The sequence below is a fragment of the Leucoraja erinacea genome, chromosome 22 (genome assembly GCF_028641065.1).
Source record: "Leucoraja erinacea ecotype New England chromosome 22, Leri_hhj_1, whole genome shotgun sequence".
Classification (NCBI taxonomy): Eukaryota; Metazoa; Chordata; class Chondrichthyes; order Rajiformes; family Rajidae; genus Leucoraja; species Leucoraja erinaceus.
Window position 1 is genome coordinate 37,283,897 of NC_073398.1, and position 16,582 is coordinate 37,300,478.

A 16,582-nucleotide genomic window follows, 5' to 3' on the forward strand; every position below is an offset into this window, starting at 1 on the left:
ACACTTCTTCACACAGGTTGTAGGTGGGGGGAGCTGGAAGTGAGGAATGGCAGGACAAAGCCTGGCGGGTTATAGGTTGATCAGAGATGGTTGGTCAAAGGACTGAAATGAAAAGCCAGAGGGTATGAGACAAAAGGATTCAAGAGTTGTGAATTATGAAGCTAGAGGAAGGAATATGTGGAAGGAGGAGGGAGGAATAGGTGTGAGTTCAGTAGGATACAGGGTAGAGAGGGAGTGAAAGAAGAAGGGGGGGGGGGACGGGTTGTGGGGGAAGAAGCAATGGGGGAGCTTGTCGTTACCTAAAATTGGAGGATTTAATGTTCACAGAATTGGCTCATACCAGAGAATATGAAGTGCTGGTCCTCCAGTTTGTGTGTGACCACACTCTGGCACTGGAGGAGATCACTGATGTAAGGACAGTGTGACAATGGGATTAGAAGTTACAATGTTTAACAACCAGAAGGCTTTGGCAGACCAGGAGCAAGTGTTTGGCAAAATGGTTGCCGACTCTACTCCTGGTCAAGCAAATGAAGAGGATGATAAATGTAAAATGGTGGAGTAACTCAGCAGGTCAGGACTCTCAGTTTGAAGAAGGGTCTCGACCCGAAACGTCACCTATTCCTTTTCTCCAGAGATGTTGCCCGACCCGCTGAGGAACTTCAGCATTTTGAGTTTCTTCTGGTGTAAACCAGTTCCTTCTGACACATTACCAGAATGATGCTTGGATCAGAGAGTACTGTAGTAGTTACAGGGACAAGATGATCAGACTTGAATGTTGGAGGTTGGGGAGAGAGCTGATAGATTTATATTAAATTATGATTAGCGCAGAGTGGCAGCCAGTCAGAACTTGTTTTCCAGGATGGTAATATCAATTACTGGAGGGCGGGGCTCTAGAGTGGCAATGTGGTGGATGCCTTCTGACGTTTGAGGCAGCAGAGGTTATGTAACGGCCTCCAGGCGTTGTTTCCAGTTCAACGTGCTGTTGTCTAGGGTCGTGAGGTCTACCCCTCCACCGGGGGGGGGGGGGGGGGGGGGGGGGGGGGGGGGTGGTGGGACAGCGCAGTCGATAATGCCGTTCTGTGCTGTTTGCTGGTCTGCTCCACACATGCAGGCTGCTGATGGACGCAGCCCCCAGCGATACATGTTGGCATTGAACCGGCCGACTCATGTACAGAGCCGGGTTAAGGGCGACCCACTCCTTGCGGGGCAGGACCAAGCCAGGTAGGGATGTGGTGTTCGGTGCAACAGTGAATTGCGGAAGTCGTGAAGTCTGTTTTCAGCTGGTTCTCCGTGATCCTAGTGTGTTGAAACCGGAGCCACAGATGGTCGCTGCGTGACGGGAGAAGGGGCAACGAGATGACAAATGTTGAGGTTCCAGTTGCTGTGAGCCCTGGGTAAGGTGGTGCAGAGGATACTTGGCATCTGATGAGGCCTTTCACACGTGCCTGAAACATGCTGCTTGGGATGGTGGTGGTGGCACAAACGATAGTGACATTTAAGAGACTTTTAGATTGGCGCATGGATATGCAGAGAATGGAGGAAAATGGATGTTGTGCAGGCAGACAAGAGTTGGTCTTGGCATCATGGTCAGCATGAACATTGTGGGCTGAATGGCCTGTTCTATGCTGTGCTGTACCGTATGCTACTTTCTATATCAAAATTAATGAAAAATCATGTAGAGGTTTAGAATTCACATCATCAGTAGAATCTTGTTCTATTATAGTAAATCTTCAATTATGTAATTCATGGTACTTTTGTCATTCCAGTCGACAGCGTTAGAATCTTTCTTGGATGCATTTATTCATATCGGACATAAATAACTGAGGTGATGTGTCCATGACAAGAGACTAAGGTTCTATTCTGCTCAATAACAATATTTAAGTCATAGATTTTCAAGGAAAACTACTACCTGGTTCAGATATTCTGATTCGGCAGCTAATGAGAGCTGTGTTCCACTTCCACCACCAAGGAGCAGAGTTGCAAGAATTGCTTCAGGTGCATTAATGATGAATAATGTCAATTTGTAGGGAAATCAATGTGAGATAACAGAGATTTTGTACCATGTTCATTGATGGCATTTGGACCAGAGAGATATACCAGCATTTATTACCTATCTCTAATCTTCCATCCAATCGGGAACTAGGGCAGCAAACTTGTATATGATAAAGGTGTTAGCTGGGGAGTTTCAGTATTTAGATTCAGAGACAATGAAGGAATGGTAATATATTTGTAGAGGTGGACTTACAATATGTACCATCGTCAGTCCCAGTCTTGGGTTTGGTCTGTATGTTGAAGAAACCTTGGCAGTCACTGCAAAAATTTTATAAATGGAATTCATTCAGCCATGATTTGTCAGTCTTGGAGGAAGTTAATGCTTTGTCAATTGTGTGCTTGTCGATCAGGTTGTTTTATCCAGCATTTTGCCAAGCTTCTTGAGTGTAGTTTCTGTTCAACAGTGCACCACAACTTGGAGAAGCAAGAACTAGTGAAAAACAAATTGCTGGAAGAACTCTGTGGGTCAGGCAGGTTCTGTGGAGGGAATGGGCAGTCAAGATTTTGGGTAGGGACCCTTCTTCAGACTGCAGGCTGTTGACAGGTTGATAGGTGATGGTAAAGCTATTGAATGGCAGGGGTTGGTAATTAGACTCTTGGGGATATTCCTCACTGTCATTTGACTTGAATAAGATGTATCAGTATCACTTCTATGTCTCTCTACAATAGGCATGGCCATTAGCTAAAATTTGTGAATAGAATTGGACATTGTGAATCATGAGAAAGAACTTGCTGAAATTGGAAACTTGAACGATGAAGCCACATCCAATGTGTGGGCCTGTATAAATCCGATGGAAATAATGGCATTTGGACTCGTAATCCAGGTCTCAACTAACTGAGTTCAAATCCTTGAAGTAAACTGATTTTTTAACACAAAATCTAGTTTATGTGATCCATTATTGTACAATAATCCATCTGGACTACATGCGATTCCAGACCCACTTCATTGAGGATTATTCTGAACTACACTCTGAATTATTCTAGCAAGTCAGCCAAGAAGTCAGGTCATCACCACATGCAAGTGGGATGGTAAATGCTGGTCTTGCCTGTGTTGTCCACACCCTGTGACTGATCAAAAGTACCGCAGATGGGGAGAAGTTCTGGAAATATTAGTGTTCTGAAGCTAATAAGCAACAATTATTGCAAAAGAAAAATAGAAAGATACTTATAGTTGGAACCTGCAGAGCACATCCAAAGGTCCTCAGTTCCTAAGAGATTCACAAATGGTCTCGTTTTTAAAGATTTGTGATATTATCTCACATGTAATGCTGGTGAACAATTGTATTTAGAAAATAAAGAAAAAGCAAGATACCAGTGCAGCAAAGATAGTCTTCTTTGAAAATGCATGCTTATTGTCCTTTTTATTTTGCCATTTATTTTGTGCAGCACTCAGAGTTTTTTCGACCCTTTATATTGACTCGCTAACATTACTGTAAGTGTAAGTTGAAACATCAGTTTTCTTTTCACTCTACTGCTTTCTCTGTTTCTTCATTTGCTGAGATATTTGAAATGTGTGTGATTTTATGAGTAAAATTACTATTAAAAAATAGTAATTGCAATTAAATGCATGTTTCACTTGTTTTTAAAACTTTCCCTGTTTGCTGTGAAATAGCTTTTAAACTATTTGTGTTTATAAATTAATAACATAATTTTCCAGACTTTGCGTTTACTATTTATATGGTGCAATATTTTAAAAGGGTAGTTTTTAACAGCATTCATTTCCATTTCAACAGATCATATTAGTTGCAGTAAACACAGGAGTAACACATTTATCTATCTGAGCATGTGTTCAAATGTTTAACGTCAGAGATTGGGAAACATATTTACTGGCAGGAAAGCTAATTGAAGCTAGTTATTTATTTAGAGTTAAAAGGATTGAGCGATATCCATAGGTAGACGGGGCTCTATCACAGTGTCATTCTGTGTGCTTTGTTTAATAGGAATGCAAGTTCTTGAGTGGAATGGAATTCCTCTGACTGGTAAAACCTATGAGGAAGTGCAGTGCATCATTGGTGTCCCTGCTCGGGAAGCTGAAATATGTGTAAGACTGTGAGTTTTACCCCACCTTGCTGTTTACCATTCAAACTCCATGACTTTTGTTTGTCACCATATTACAGTGAAACCTTTGTACATTTGTTATTTGCACTAGAAATCAAATATTTATTGCAATGCAATGAAACCTTCTCAGTTCAGCTGATCCTTGGACAAGAACAAATTGCAGTGCTGCCGTTCTCCTCAAACTGTAATATTTCTCCTGTCAGGCCTAAATCCTCACAATAAAGTTTGTATCAAACACTTTCCTTTACAAAACTTGCATCTATTGAAAAATTCAAACAAGGCCTCAATGCAAATGAATATCATTGATATCATTTTTTTCTATTACTCTGACTAAACCTGAAAGAAAAATGTAGCAAAGAAGACATTGGGTGCTGTTTGTCCCGAAGACATGTGGTTGTTAGGTTCCTCTGTATGCATAGGTGAATGGTAGAATTGGTGGGGGTTGGTGATGTAGAATGTGAATGAACAAGCACCTTGTGTACAGAGGTCAGACCTTACGCTTAACAATTTCTATTAGTCCTGATGATTAACTCCATTGCAGTGAAGTGAATTGTTCCAACACAAAAGATTGTTTCTTGAAGAACCAGCAGCTTGCCATCATTTAGTGAGTGTGAGGTGGCGATAAATCCCTGAAGGCAGGCACAGGCTGAAGCCCACATATCCACAAAGCCACTAGTTTATTTCTCAGAGTTGACATGGGGTGAAAGTCCACTCTCTCCCCAGGTGATGTACCCCGCCCGTGCTGTGATTCTGTGGGCAGAGGAGAGGGGTGACTGCTGAAGATCCTTGTGCCAGATAGCAGGAGGAACCCTCTATAATTATTGCAATCCAGTTTGTATTCTTTCATGAAAATGGTCTTGATCATAATGTCTGTGAAGTCTCTGACTTGGAAGAGAAAGTAGTAAATTTGCACTGAAGTATCTCCCACAGAGGTTTAGAACTCCAGCATTGATAGCAGATGTGACCAAGAAGTTGACAGGGTTGACTCCATTCTCGTTGTTCATTGGATGTTAATTACAGCTATTCCTGAGCATTCAAATGCATTAGTGTTAGGGTTAGGGTTAAGGTCCTGTCCCACTTGGGCGCGTCGTGATGCGTACGTGATGCGTGCATGGCGTGCATTACGAGCGCATGACGTGTGGTGAGGCGTGGTGGCCTAGGCAGTGACGCGCGGTTACGTGCGGCGCCCCAGGATTTCGGAATTCACAAAATCTTTGGCGCCACCTGCGTGACGCGCAAATGACGCCCAAGTGGGACATCTTCAGCCGTTCTACCTCAAGCATGGCAAAGCTTTCAAACAAAGTATGTTTTGGCTTGCAATTAATCAGCTCATGGGTCCCCTGGTCTCTTTCATCAGACATTCCTTGGTGTTTTGTGCTGTTCATTATGGTGGACATCAAGTTAGAGGAAAGTTCTCTTTGCCGTCCTTGAGACTTTCAGCATTGATATTCGTGCTGCTTTTGTTGGTGTTGCACAGATGCAGATAACAGATTAGTGGGTGTTCAGTCCCACAACCATCAGTATCTGCCTTGGCACAGATCATACAGACAATAACTAGCTTCAAGTTTTGTTCTTTCTTGTTCAAACAATTAGATAATCTAACAGCCTGCTGCTAGATCGGGATGTTGTTCTGAGGTCTTCCATTGAAACAAGGCGTGTTTACAACAAGACTGCTTTCCTCGACTCTCGTCAGGGTAACCGTGAATCCTATCACCAAGCTTGCCTTGCACAACTTTCCAGGATTTCCTCTTTTCCAGGAAGCTCAATTCAGGTCCACCTAGGAGGAGGAGCATTTTATTTTGTTTTTAGAAGCTCTCCTTGGACTTATCTTTCAGTGCATTGGAGTGCATTCACTGGTAAAGGAAGCATGCTGTTTCTGAATTAGAGGAGGGCAGATGTGGATGAGACATTCACATCACCAGGAGGTGTTGCTGGGTTCACCAGACCAGCTATTCATGATTCTAAAACTTGCCCCGTGAGGCTGGAACTACTCTTAGATTAGATAGATTAGATTAGATTCTAATCTCTCTGGTTTATCCTACCCATTAAATTGTTCTTTCAGCTACCTCGTCCCATCCATCGATTCTCATGCACGGCAACAACGTGAATGTCAATGCATCTGAGCTCTGTGGGCAGAACAACTGTTCCTGAGCTTCTATATTGAGAAGATGCACCAACTTTACACACAAGATGAAGAAGGGCCTCGACCTGAAACGTCACCCATTCCTTCACTCCATAGATACTGCCTCACCCGTTGAGTTTCTCCAGCTTTTTGTCTACCTTCGTTTTTTCCAGCATCTGCAGTTCTTCCTTAAACTTAACACATACATAGGTTTCACTTTTGAAGTTGATTCATTCATTTCTGTTTGAACTATTGCTAAATCATTAAGCTTCACTAATGTGAGTTGACTGCAATATTCTTATGCCATTAAACACTGCTCACATTATATTCACGATGAAACTATAACATGCTCATTTAAAGTTATCTAAACATGTTATGTTTTCTTCAGGGGTCTCAACATGCTTTCTGATTCAGAGAAACTCCAGCATTTGGACTTGAAGGACAGAACAAAGGCAGGTAGGACAAATTTAAACATCTGTTCTCAACTGCAATTAGGCTAATTTCAGAGAGGAGCTGGTAAAAATCCTGATCACAGAATATAAAGTGTTAGAGAAATTCACGGAGCTAAAGATTAGTGAAGCTTGCAAAAAGAGATCAACAAGTGTTTAAAATTCCAAGAATCACCAGGAGATTGGAAAAGAGCCAATGTGGGGAATGACAGGCTAGTCAGTTCAACATCTGTTGTTGGCATGATGCTTGTCACTAAGATCAATAACTAATCATTGAGATCAAACATAGTTCACATGGTTTTACAAAGGGTAAATCATCTTTATAAATTTGAACAAGGGGATACTGTAGATGTAGCGGTTTTAGAATTCCAAAAGGAATTTGGCAATGTTCTACCCAAAAGGTTGGTGCATAAATAAAGAACCTAACTTATTGGAGGATCTCCTCCCCTTTCGGCTTTCCGCAGAGACTGCTCTCCCCGTAACTCCTTGGTCTATTTGTCCCTTCCCACCATAACCACCCCTCCCCTGGCACTTTCCCTTGCAACCGCAGGAAATGCTACACATGCGCTTTACCTCCCCCCTTGACTCTATTCAAGGACCCAAGCCGTCTTTCCAGGTGAGGCAGGGGTTCACCTGCACTTCCTCCAACCTCATCTATTGCATCCGCTGCTCTAGGTATCAGCTGCTCTACATCGGTGAGCGTAGGCTTGACGATCACTTCGCCCAACACCTCCGCTCAGTTCACACTAACCAACCTGATCTCCCGGTGGCTCAGCACTTCAACTCCCCCTCCCATTCCGAATCTGACATTTCTGTCCTGGGCCTCCTCCATGGCCAGAGTGAGACCCACCGCAAATTGGAGGAGCAGCACCTCATATTTGCTTGGGTAGTTTACACCCCAGCGGTATGAACATTGACTTCTCCAATTTCAGGTAGTCCCTACTTTCTTCCTCCTTCCCTTCCCAGCTCTCCCACAGCCCACTGTCTCCGCCTCTTCCTTTCTTCTTCCCGCCCCCCCCCCCCCCCCCCCACCACCCACCTCCACATCAGTCTGAAGAAAGGTCTCGACCCGAAACATCACCTATTCCTTCGCTCCATAGATGCTGCCTCACCCACTGAGTTTCTCCAGCATTTCTGTCTATCTGCAGAGAGTAGTGCGTTCGGCCGAACGCACTATGGGAACTTCACTCGCCCCCCTGCAGGAACTATACATCAGGAGGTGCAACTCCAGAGCCAATAAAATCATGGGAGACCCCTTCCACCCCTGCAACGGACTGTTCCAGCTGCTACGGTCAGGCAAACGCCTCCATTGCCATGTTGTGAGAACGGGGAGGTTGAGAAGGAGTTTCTTCCCAGAGGTCATTCGGACGGTAAACTCCTATCTCACCAGGGACTAACTTTACTGAACGTTTTTCCTTCCAATATTTAATATGTAAAAGAATATGTGTGTGTTTTTATGATTGTGTTTATAATTTGTTTGGTTGTTTGTTTGTCTTTTTGCACAATGTCCGCGAGCATTGCCACTTTCATTTCACTGCTCATCTCGTATGTGTATGTGACAAATAAACTTGACTTGACTTGACTTTACCTTCAATGTATTGGAGGAAGTGTGAGTAAGATAACTGGCTGCCACATGAAAAATAATAACAAAAAACACTGGTCAAAGTAAAACACTGGCCAAGATGCTGAGAATTAGGTCACTTACTCAGAGTCATTAACCAGAGGATGGGCACTGATTGACATTAGATCCAGGCCTGACACAAGACTAAACCTTTTGCAGTGTGAGGTTGTAATCTGAAGTACACTGCCTAAGAGGCAGATAGATGTCAATTTGATTATTCATTTCAAAAGTGAATCAGATAAATATTTAAAGATGATTTCTTGTAAAACCTGTGGTGATTGGATCCATAAATGAATGAACCAATAGGTGATTGATGGGTAATTAGAGCGACTGGATTGCTTCCAAGGCATTGTCTGTTCCAGTGGGTGCATTTGGTGCTGTAACAATTCAACGTTCTGTTCCAATTCTATCATTCAAAACTGTTACTTGTGTAGAGCTGAGGGCTACACAGAGAGCAGGAAGAGTGTTGGGGCAACAAGGATTTTGATCCCTTGTGTTAATCATTAAACACATCACGGAGGCAGCAGGAATCGTCACAAAGACTGATGGGCCGCTCCAGCAAACCTAATCTGATGTAGATGTATTCACATATCTGGAGATATGAATATTCTTTCTCCTCACGATTGATCATTTCAACCAGAGAACAGTTTGTAAATGTCACCGTTTCATCTGAAACAAAACAATTTGTTTATTTTATTCAGTAGAAAAGCAAAGGTCACCAGGAGTTGACCCAAAGCAATTGGCAGCAGAGCTACAGAAAGTGTCACAGCAGGCCTCTTGTGTGGTGAGCTCGGCCATAGAGAAAGGAGCCCACAGCCACTCAGGAACCACATCAGCTGCATCGAGTGCTGCCCCAAGTCCCGGGCAGCCCGCCTCCCCTTCAATAAGCAAAAAGCGACACAGCAGCAAGGTGAGTAGACTAGGCCAGCCAAACTCACCCACGCATTGATTTAAATCGGTAAAGTCTGCTATATCTCGATAACAACAAATTGTGTAATGCATGAAAGAATCAAGATCAGCCATTAAATAACAACAAACAGCGCAGACTGGAATTTTAGAGAGACCAGCGTCTAAGGCAATGAGCCTTGGACTATTTTTGATTGGCTCATGTATTGTCTTTCTGCTGACTGGTTAGCACGCAACAAAAGCTTTTCACTGTACCTCGATACACGTGACAATAAACTAAACTGAAACTGAGGAGTTAATTGCAGCACGTACAGTAACAACATGGAAAAGACGTTTGGATAAGTGCACAGATAGGAAAGGTTTAGAGGGAATTGGGCCAATTGCTGGCAAATGGGACTAGATGGGCATCATGGTTGCTACGGATGTGTTGGGCTGAATGGCCTTTTCTGTGTGACCCTGACTGTAAAGGAATGAGAGAAATAGTGAAGATAAAGTAAGCAGAGATCCCTCGACTATTGCAGAGGGTGGACCAGATCACTACAACCTCTCCTCTATTCTTACTTCACTTGCATTCTTACTTTATGTTAACCCATTAATGCAAGAACATGGAATCAAGGAATGACTGTCATAATGTATTAAACGGACCTGAATCAGAGCCAAACAATTACAAAAAGTTATATATGTGGTTAAAAGGTCAGAATTACAGAAAATGTTAAATGTTTAAATGAGGAAGCTGTTTCACTCCAGATTCAGTCAGGTTCTTCCCAGCTGTTCCCAGAGAACGGGCCTGATTCGATCCTGACATCCCATCTATCTCACTGGAGACCTTACAACTATCTTTAATCAAACGTTATCTTTCACTGAATGTTTTACCCTTTACCCTTTATCTGTACACTGTGTGTAGTCTTCTTTGGCTAGCTAGTGCATAAACAAAAGCTTTTCACACGTGACAATAATGAACTAAACTAAGCAGAGTTTTACTGTTCTGCAGCCTCTTGAGACAGCAAGCAAGTTACATCCCATCACTGGAGAGATTCAGGTAAATGCCCGCTGTCATTTTATGTTTTATAATGTTTTATTTTTTCAACATTTACTTTATCAAACATTACTCTAAAATTTAGGATATTGATCATTATAGAATCATAATGGCATTGAAGAGACCAATTGGCCCATCGGTTATATGCTGGCTTCTTGAGAGCAGTTTGATTATTCCCTTCTGCCAGGGTCAAACAAGTTAATGTCCTTACAGTTCATCATTCCCTCTGAAAGCTGATTCCTTCACAGTGCAACCTTCCCGTGATCATCGCCTCTCTACACAAAAATAAATGTCCCTTCTCACGTGTCCTACTCTGGTAACTTTTGCCCCTAACATTAATACTGGAGATACGGGAAATCTGAAATACTCAGCAGATTATCGAGTGTCTGTGCAGAGAGAAGCAGGGGTCACATTTTGGTCAACATCAGAACTCGAAAAGTAGGAAAGAGGTGTATGTTGAGTTGTGATAAGAGGGAGGATCAGCAAGGGCAATAAAATGGGAACAGTTAGGGATAAAAGATATTGTTACAATGTGAAGGAACTCTGAGCAGTGACGGGAAATCTTTAACAAAAGGGAATGACCATCAGGTCAGATGAACAGAACAACTCACTGGCATTTTCTCTCCTTCCTTCCTCTCGCTGCAACTTAACACACAATTATGTTCTCATTTATGATGGTGTCATTGGGCAGAAATGTTACCTCTGTTTCTCTCCCCATGGATGTTACTTGGCCTGTTAAGCATTTCTGCCATTTTTACTGATTTTACTTTGAATCAGGAATCCCTGGTCATTAAACCATCACCTAAAGGGCACACACAGATCCCCTCTATTTACTCTGCCCCACCAGAATTTAATCTCCCAAATCCTCACACTTGTCTGGATTAAATCCCATCTGCCATTGTTCTGGATGATTTCCCAGCTGCTCCAAGCCCCACTGTATGCGAAGGCAACCTCATTTGCCATCTATAAATACATCCAATGTTCATGTTGGTGGGATACCTACTATTCAGGCCCCCCACCTTCTCATTCGAGTTATTTATATATCTTGAATATATATAACTATAAAAGGGAATCCATACATATTCTGAGTATATAAATAGTAATTAGAGTAAAGGGAGGATAATTTGCACCATTCGCAAGGCATATGTCATGAACCTGGTGCAGTGCCTGGCAGAGTGCAGGTCCACTATACTCAAGAAATGTAACAGCATGCTGGAAAAGTATCCCTCTTAATTGGAAGCCCTTTAAGCATTAATAAGCATTAATTGCATTGACCACCATCAACAAAGTACACTGCAGTTAGTGACCATGGGCAATTCCAACAGCACTTCTCAACGCTGGGTCCACTGCCATGATAAACAAGGACAGTGGACACAAAGGATCACCGCTGCCTTTGGGTTCACTCCCAGATCACACGCCGCCCACATTTGGAAATGTATTGCCATTTCTTTTCTTGTGCTGTCTAAATCCCAGGACACCTTCACTAAACAGCTTCATGGGCAAATGGCCAGTAGCAACTCTGCTGAGCTTCAAGCACCTTCTCAAAGACAGTTAGTGGTCGGCAGGACCTGGTGGCCGTATCACCAGCATCATGTCCCAAACAATGAATCAAATGTTTTTATTTTAATTATTTCTTAAATCTATGTTGCCAAGCACAGATGTGACATAATGGGGAAAGATAGTGGCTGGTGAAATATTGTCTTAAGATTGCAGCAAGATAATGCATATATAACATTCCTGCTTCTGTTATTCTGTAATCTAGTGGAAGGTTTCTTGAAAAGAGAAGTTGGGATGGCCATTGGAGAGTAAACAACAGGCTGTAAATTCATGTTTTGCTTTTTTTTAACCAGAAAAGGGATCGTAAAATATAAGGGACAAATAGAAGATTTGTAATCTCCTCTAACTTTCTGTCACTTGGATTTTTTCCCTTAGTTACAAATGAACTACGACAAGCAAGTTGGAAATCTCGTTGTTCATGTTCTACAAGCCCGTGACCTGGCTCCAAGGGACAACAACGGCTATTCAGACCCATTTGTTAAAGTTTACCTTCTTCCAGGCAGAGGGTAAGGAAGTAACACTGGCAAAATAAGGCCCAATCTTTGGTTATTGTACAACATTGGATGGCGAGAGGAATTGTTTGTGGGTTTCATGTTTAAGATTATGGATAGAATCCCTACACCATTGGCCACAGCCATTAGACCTTCGTGAACAGCAAATTAAATTGAGCACAGAAGCAGACTCTGAGTCAGGGACTGCTGTTGTAAGATTCTTTTGTCTTAAGACTTTACAAAGAGTTTGGACACAATGGATGCGGTGTTCTTCAATTCACCTGCAGACCACATTTTGATCAGGTGTGGAGAGCATATTGTCAACTGACTGTCAGAGTTTTCTTAGCCTCTCATAACTTTATACCGGTCTCCCCATAGCCTCCGACGCTCCTACGAAAACAATCTTAGTCTGTCCAACCTCTCATTAGATTTAATACCATCTAATCCAATCTTCCTACTGGTAAACATTTCTTGTAGGCTGAAGGTGGAATGGAAAGTCAACTTTTTCATATAGAAGGTTGTGGGAATATAGAAGTTGTAGTAATGAATACAATTAAAACTTGTGGGGTTGAGAGGGAAAGATAGATCAGCTATGATTGAATGACGGAGTAGACTTGATGGGCCGAGTGGAATCATTCTGCTCCTTGAACTTATGAACATGAATCTCTTCAAAAAGTGTAATGTTGTAAATTTATTATAATGGGATATCCTGTCCAGGATCTCACACAAACGCATCACAGACGGTCCAAACTCAATGAACCTTATTTATTTGTGTCAAATCAATATGGAAAATATGAGAATGATACTTTTAAGTAATGTGTAACCTTTACTGGGAGAAGGGTGGAGATAACACTGAGATAAATAATAGAGCATGATCTAACGTCTGGTTCTTATGTTACAAATACATCTGAAATAGCTCCTGAGATATCTGAGATATCTGCCTCTCCAGGGGAGAAAAGCTCAATGGAAAATATTGATGTATGTGTTGCTTATTCATTCGTCAATAATATTAGAATGCGTGCCGAGCCTTGTCAAATCCAGTCTAGGAACTGTTTTATAATCTATGATCATTTGGTCAGTATTACTATTCTTGACCTCATCTTCACAGATTTTTACAAGAATTACTTCACATGCATAACTATATTCTCGATCTCACTCTTTGTCTTTGTGCATCTTTTTATTCCTCTTTATTCTGCTCTCTCCTCAATCTCTCGGCGTTTGCAGCCAAGTTATGGTTGTCCAGAATGCAAGGTAGTGTTTATCTTTCCCTTCTCATTGTGATTCTTGATGTTTTTGTACCAGCAAGAACTGGGCATGCTGACTTTAGAGCTGGGTTATTGATGTACATTTATATTGGGATGTAGCATGACATTATCTATTTGTTCTACTAATTAGTCATTTTATTAATGACTGTTTGACACTTCAAATAACAGTGTACCTCTAAAGTTAGTAACTTCCTGAGTAAAACAGAAACATGTTGGAGACTTAAAAATCCAGGAGGGCAAGAAGTTGCTCATGTAATGTAATAGTGGAAAATAACTTATTTATCCACATTTTGTTCTGATGTGAAACACAGCATCGATCAATTAGTGAGGTGAAGTTGTTGAAATATGAGTCCATGTGAATCAGTATGTGCCAGTTTAGCCAAACTGCACCAAAGCATTATACAATGACAGTGATAAGAAATGCCTTTAAATAAAGGATTCACTGGTGCAATAAGTCGCAACACTGGGATAGAGCATTCCTTCCATTGGTGAAAGAGATAACTGCAGTCAGCTGGCCAGCACATAGCTTTGGTAATTAACAAGGGAAACCCTTGTCCTTATCCAACATGAAAACCTTTTTAAGTTGCCTTGTGCCTTGTACACAGCTGATGAAATCTGGCTACTCGTATTGGTCCTGAATCACCTCAGTACAAAAAAGTTGAAATAAAGCCCTGGCTACATCTTTCCCTTAGTCAGCTGTTTCCAAAGTTAATAGTGAAGTACATTTCATAATGATATATTTTACTATAAACTGTCGTGTCTTACTTTTGTTGACCTTAAAGTTTGGTGAGGATTAATGTTAGTACTGTTATCTAAATATGTTTGTCTTCACTACTATGTGTTTTTTTTTGTTTTGTTTTTGTTTTTTGTTTTTTTGGGGGTTTTTTTCCAAGGAAAATCGCAAAAGGGATCTACCAAGGAAGTTAGTAATATAAACACCCCCCAAATATCCAGAGTCCTGAGGTATGGATGCGCCGTAATAAATAAGGGTATTAAAATCAGAGAAAATGCAAGATGATAAACAAAAGAAAATGGGAGTTATCACACTGTGTAGCTGGAATATAAGGGGTATCAATGAACCAATTAAAAGGGGCAAAATACTAGCTCAGTTGAAATCATATAACACGGACATTACTTTTCTACAAGAAACGCACCTTAAACATCAAGATCAGATGAGATTGAGGGCGAATTGGATAGGCCAAACATTTCACTCCTAATTTACTTCGAAATCCAGAGGCACCGCAATCATTATTCGCAAAGGAATACCATTCAAATCAAAGAACATTATATCAGATAAGGAAGGGAGATATCTTATAGTTACAGGAGAGATCCATGCTACGCCAATCACCTTGGTAAACATATATGTGCCCAATTTTGATAATCCTCAATTTTTTAATAAAATCCTGAATATAATCGCAGAATTTAACTACCAAAATGTTATAATTGGAGGAGACTTCAACTGTGTTTTATATCCGTACTTAGATAAATCGATGCAAAAACAAAGAGGTAATATGAAATCTAAAACTAGTGAACTCTTAAATACATCTATAAAAAATACAAATATAGCAGACGTTTGGAGGATCGCGAATCCGACTGGAAGGGAATACTCGTTTTATTCAATGGTACAAAAAACATACTCACGAATAGGCTACTTCCTAGTGGATACAAAACTAATCCCTTATACTATGAACCCTAAATATCACACCAATACGATTTCAGATCACTCCCCGCTAACTTTCGTTCTAAAATTAGAAGGAATGTCCACGAACAAATCGTTCTGGAGGTTTAACTCGCAAATTTTGAAAGACCCACAAGGGAGTATATATCTAAAAAACAGATGGATCTATTTTTTGAGATAAATGATACACCAGATATATCGCCCACTTTATAATGGGAATCCTTCAAAGCATTTATTAGAGGAGTCATTATCTCGTATCAAGCTTTTCAAAACAAAAAGAATAAGAATGAACAAAGACAATTAGAAGAACAAATCAGAAAACTAGATATAGATAATGCTAAAGATCCAACTATGGATAAACATAATAAAATTTTAATACTGAAATTTAAGCTAAATAAATTATTATCAGAGAAGGTTATAAGATTATTCCAAATTACAAAACGAGAACATTTTTATTTTTGGGGATAAACCACATAAACTTTTGGCATGCCAACTGAAAAAACGGGAAAAAGATCATGCAATTTTAAAGATTAAATCAGAGGGAAATTATTAACACTACCTAATGATATCAATAAAAGATTTGCTCAATTTTACAAGAATTTATACACATCAAAAACGCTAATAGACAATAATAAAGTTTCAGAATTTTTGGACAATTGTAACCTTCCAAAACTAGAACTGAAGGAACAAGAGGAACTGGGAGCACAAATTACATATAAGGAAATAGAAGACACAATAAACACACTTAAGAACGGAAAAACACCAGGACCAGACGGATTCAGTAATGAATTTTATAAATGTTTTTACGACATAGTTACACCACGTCTACAGAAAATGTATACATTTGCTTTTAAAGAACAAATCTTACCTGAAACACTAGCAGAATCAACGATCACACAATTAGAACTTGGAAACAAATAAAACAGAATCTAAAATTAAGAAATCTATCTCTTTTAATGCCAATAGTCAATAACCCGTCGTTTAAACCTTCAATTATAGATAAATCATTTACACAATGGGAAAGAATGGGAATTAAAACGCTCGGAGACTTGTATGAATTAGGAAAATTATTATCATTTCAACAATTACAACTGAAATATAATTTGAAAAATAATCAATATTTTAAATATCTTAAAATCCGTGACTATCTGAAAAAATACACAAAAGACTATCATAACATGTCCCCAGACTTATTGGATGAAGCCATGAAGACAAAGGCTGAATCAGCAAATCTAATATCATACTTATACAACATTATTTTAAATATAGAAATACCTACAACCGATGGTATTAGAAGAGACTGGGAACAAGAACTAGCTATAAAAATTTCAAAAGAGAGCTGGGATA

General features: G+C 40.5%; 1 protein-coding gene across 8 annotated transcripts in view; it reads left to right on the top strand.

Annotated features, from left to right (window-relative positions):
- Positions 1–16,582, top strand: part of pcloa (piccolo presynaptic cytomatrix protein a) — a 144,258-nt gene that overhangs the window by 84,972 nt on the left and 42,704 nt on the right. For 4 of the 8 annotated variants that reach the window (XR_008725261.1, XM_055653514.1, XM_055653513.1 and 1 more), the window contains 6 exons: positions 3,993–4,101; positions 6,621–6,688; positions 9,004–9,212; positions 10,200–10,247; positions 12,177–12,307; positions 13,517–13,543. Coding sequence is in view for 7 of the 8 variants with exons in the window: in XM_055653514.1 (XP_055509489.1) it covers positions 3,993–4,101; positions 6,621–6,688; positions 9,004–9,212; positions 10,200–10,247; positions 12,177–12,307; positions 13,517–13,543 (592 nt within the window). In the remaining variant the exon portion in view is untranslated. Of the gene's footprint in view, positions 1–3,992; positions 4,102–6,620; positions 6,689–9,003; positions 9,213–10,199; positions 10,248–12,176; positions 12,308–13,516; positions 13,544–16,582 lie in introns of those variants that run through there. The other 4 variants (XM_055653511.1, XM_055653518.1, XM_055653515.1 and 1 more) reach the window with 3 other exon arrangements.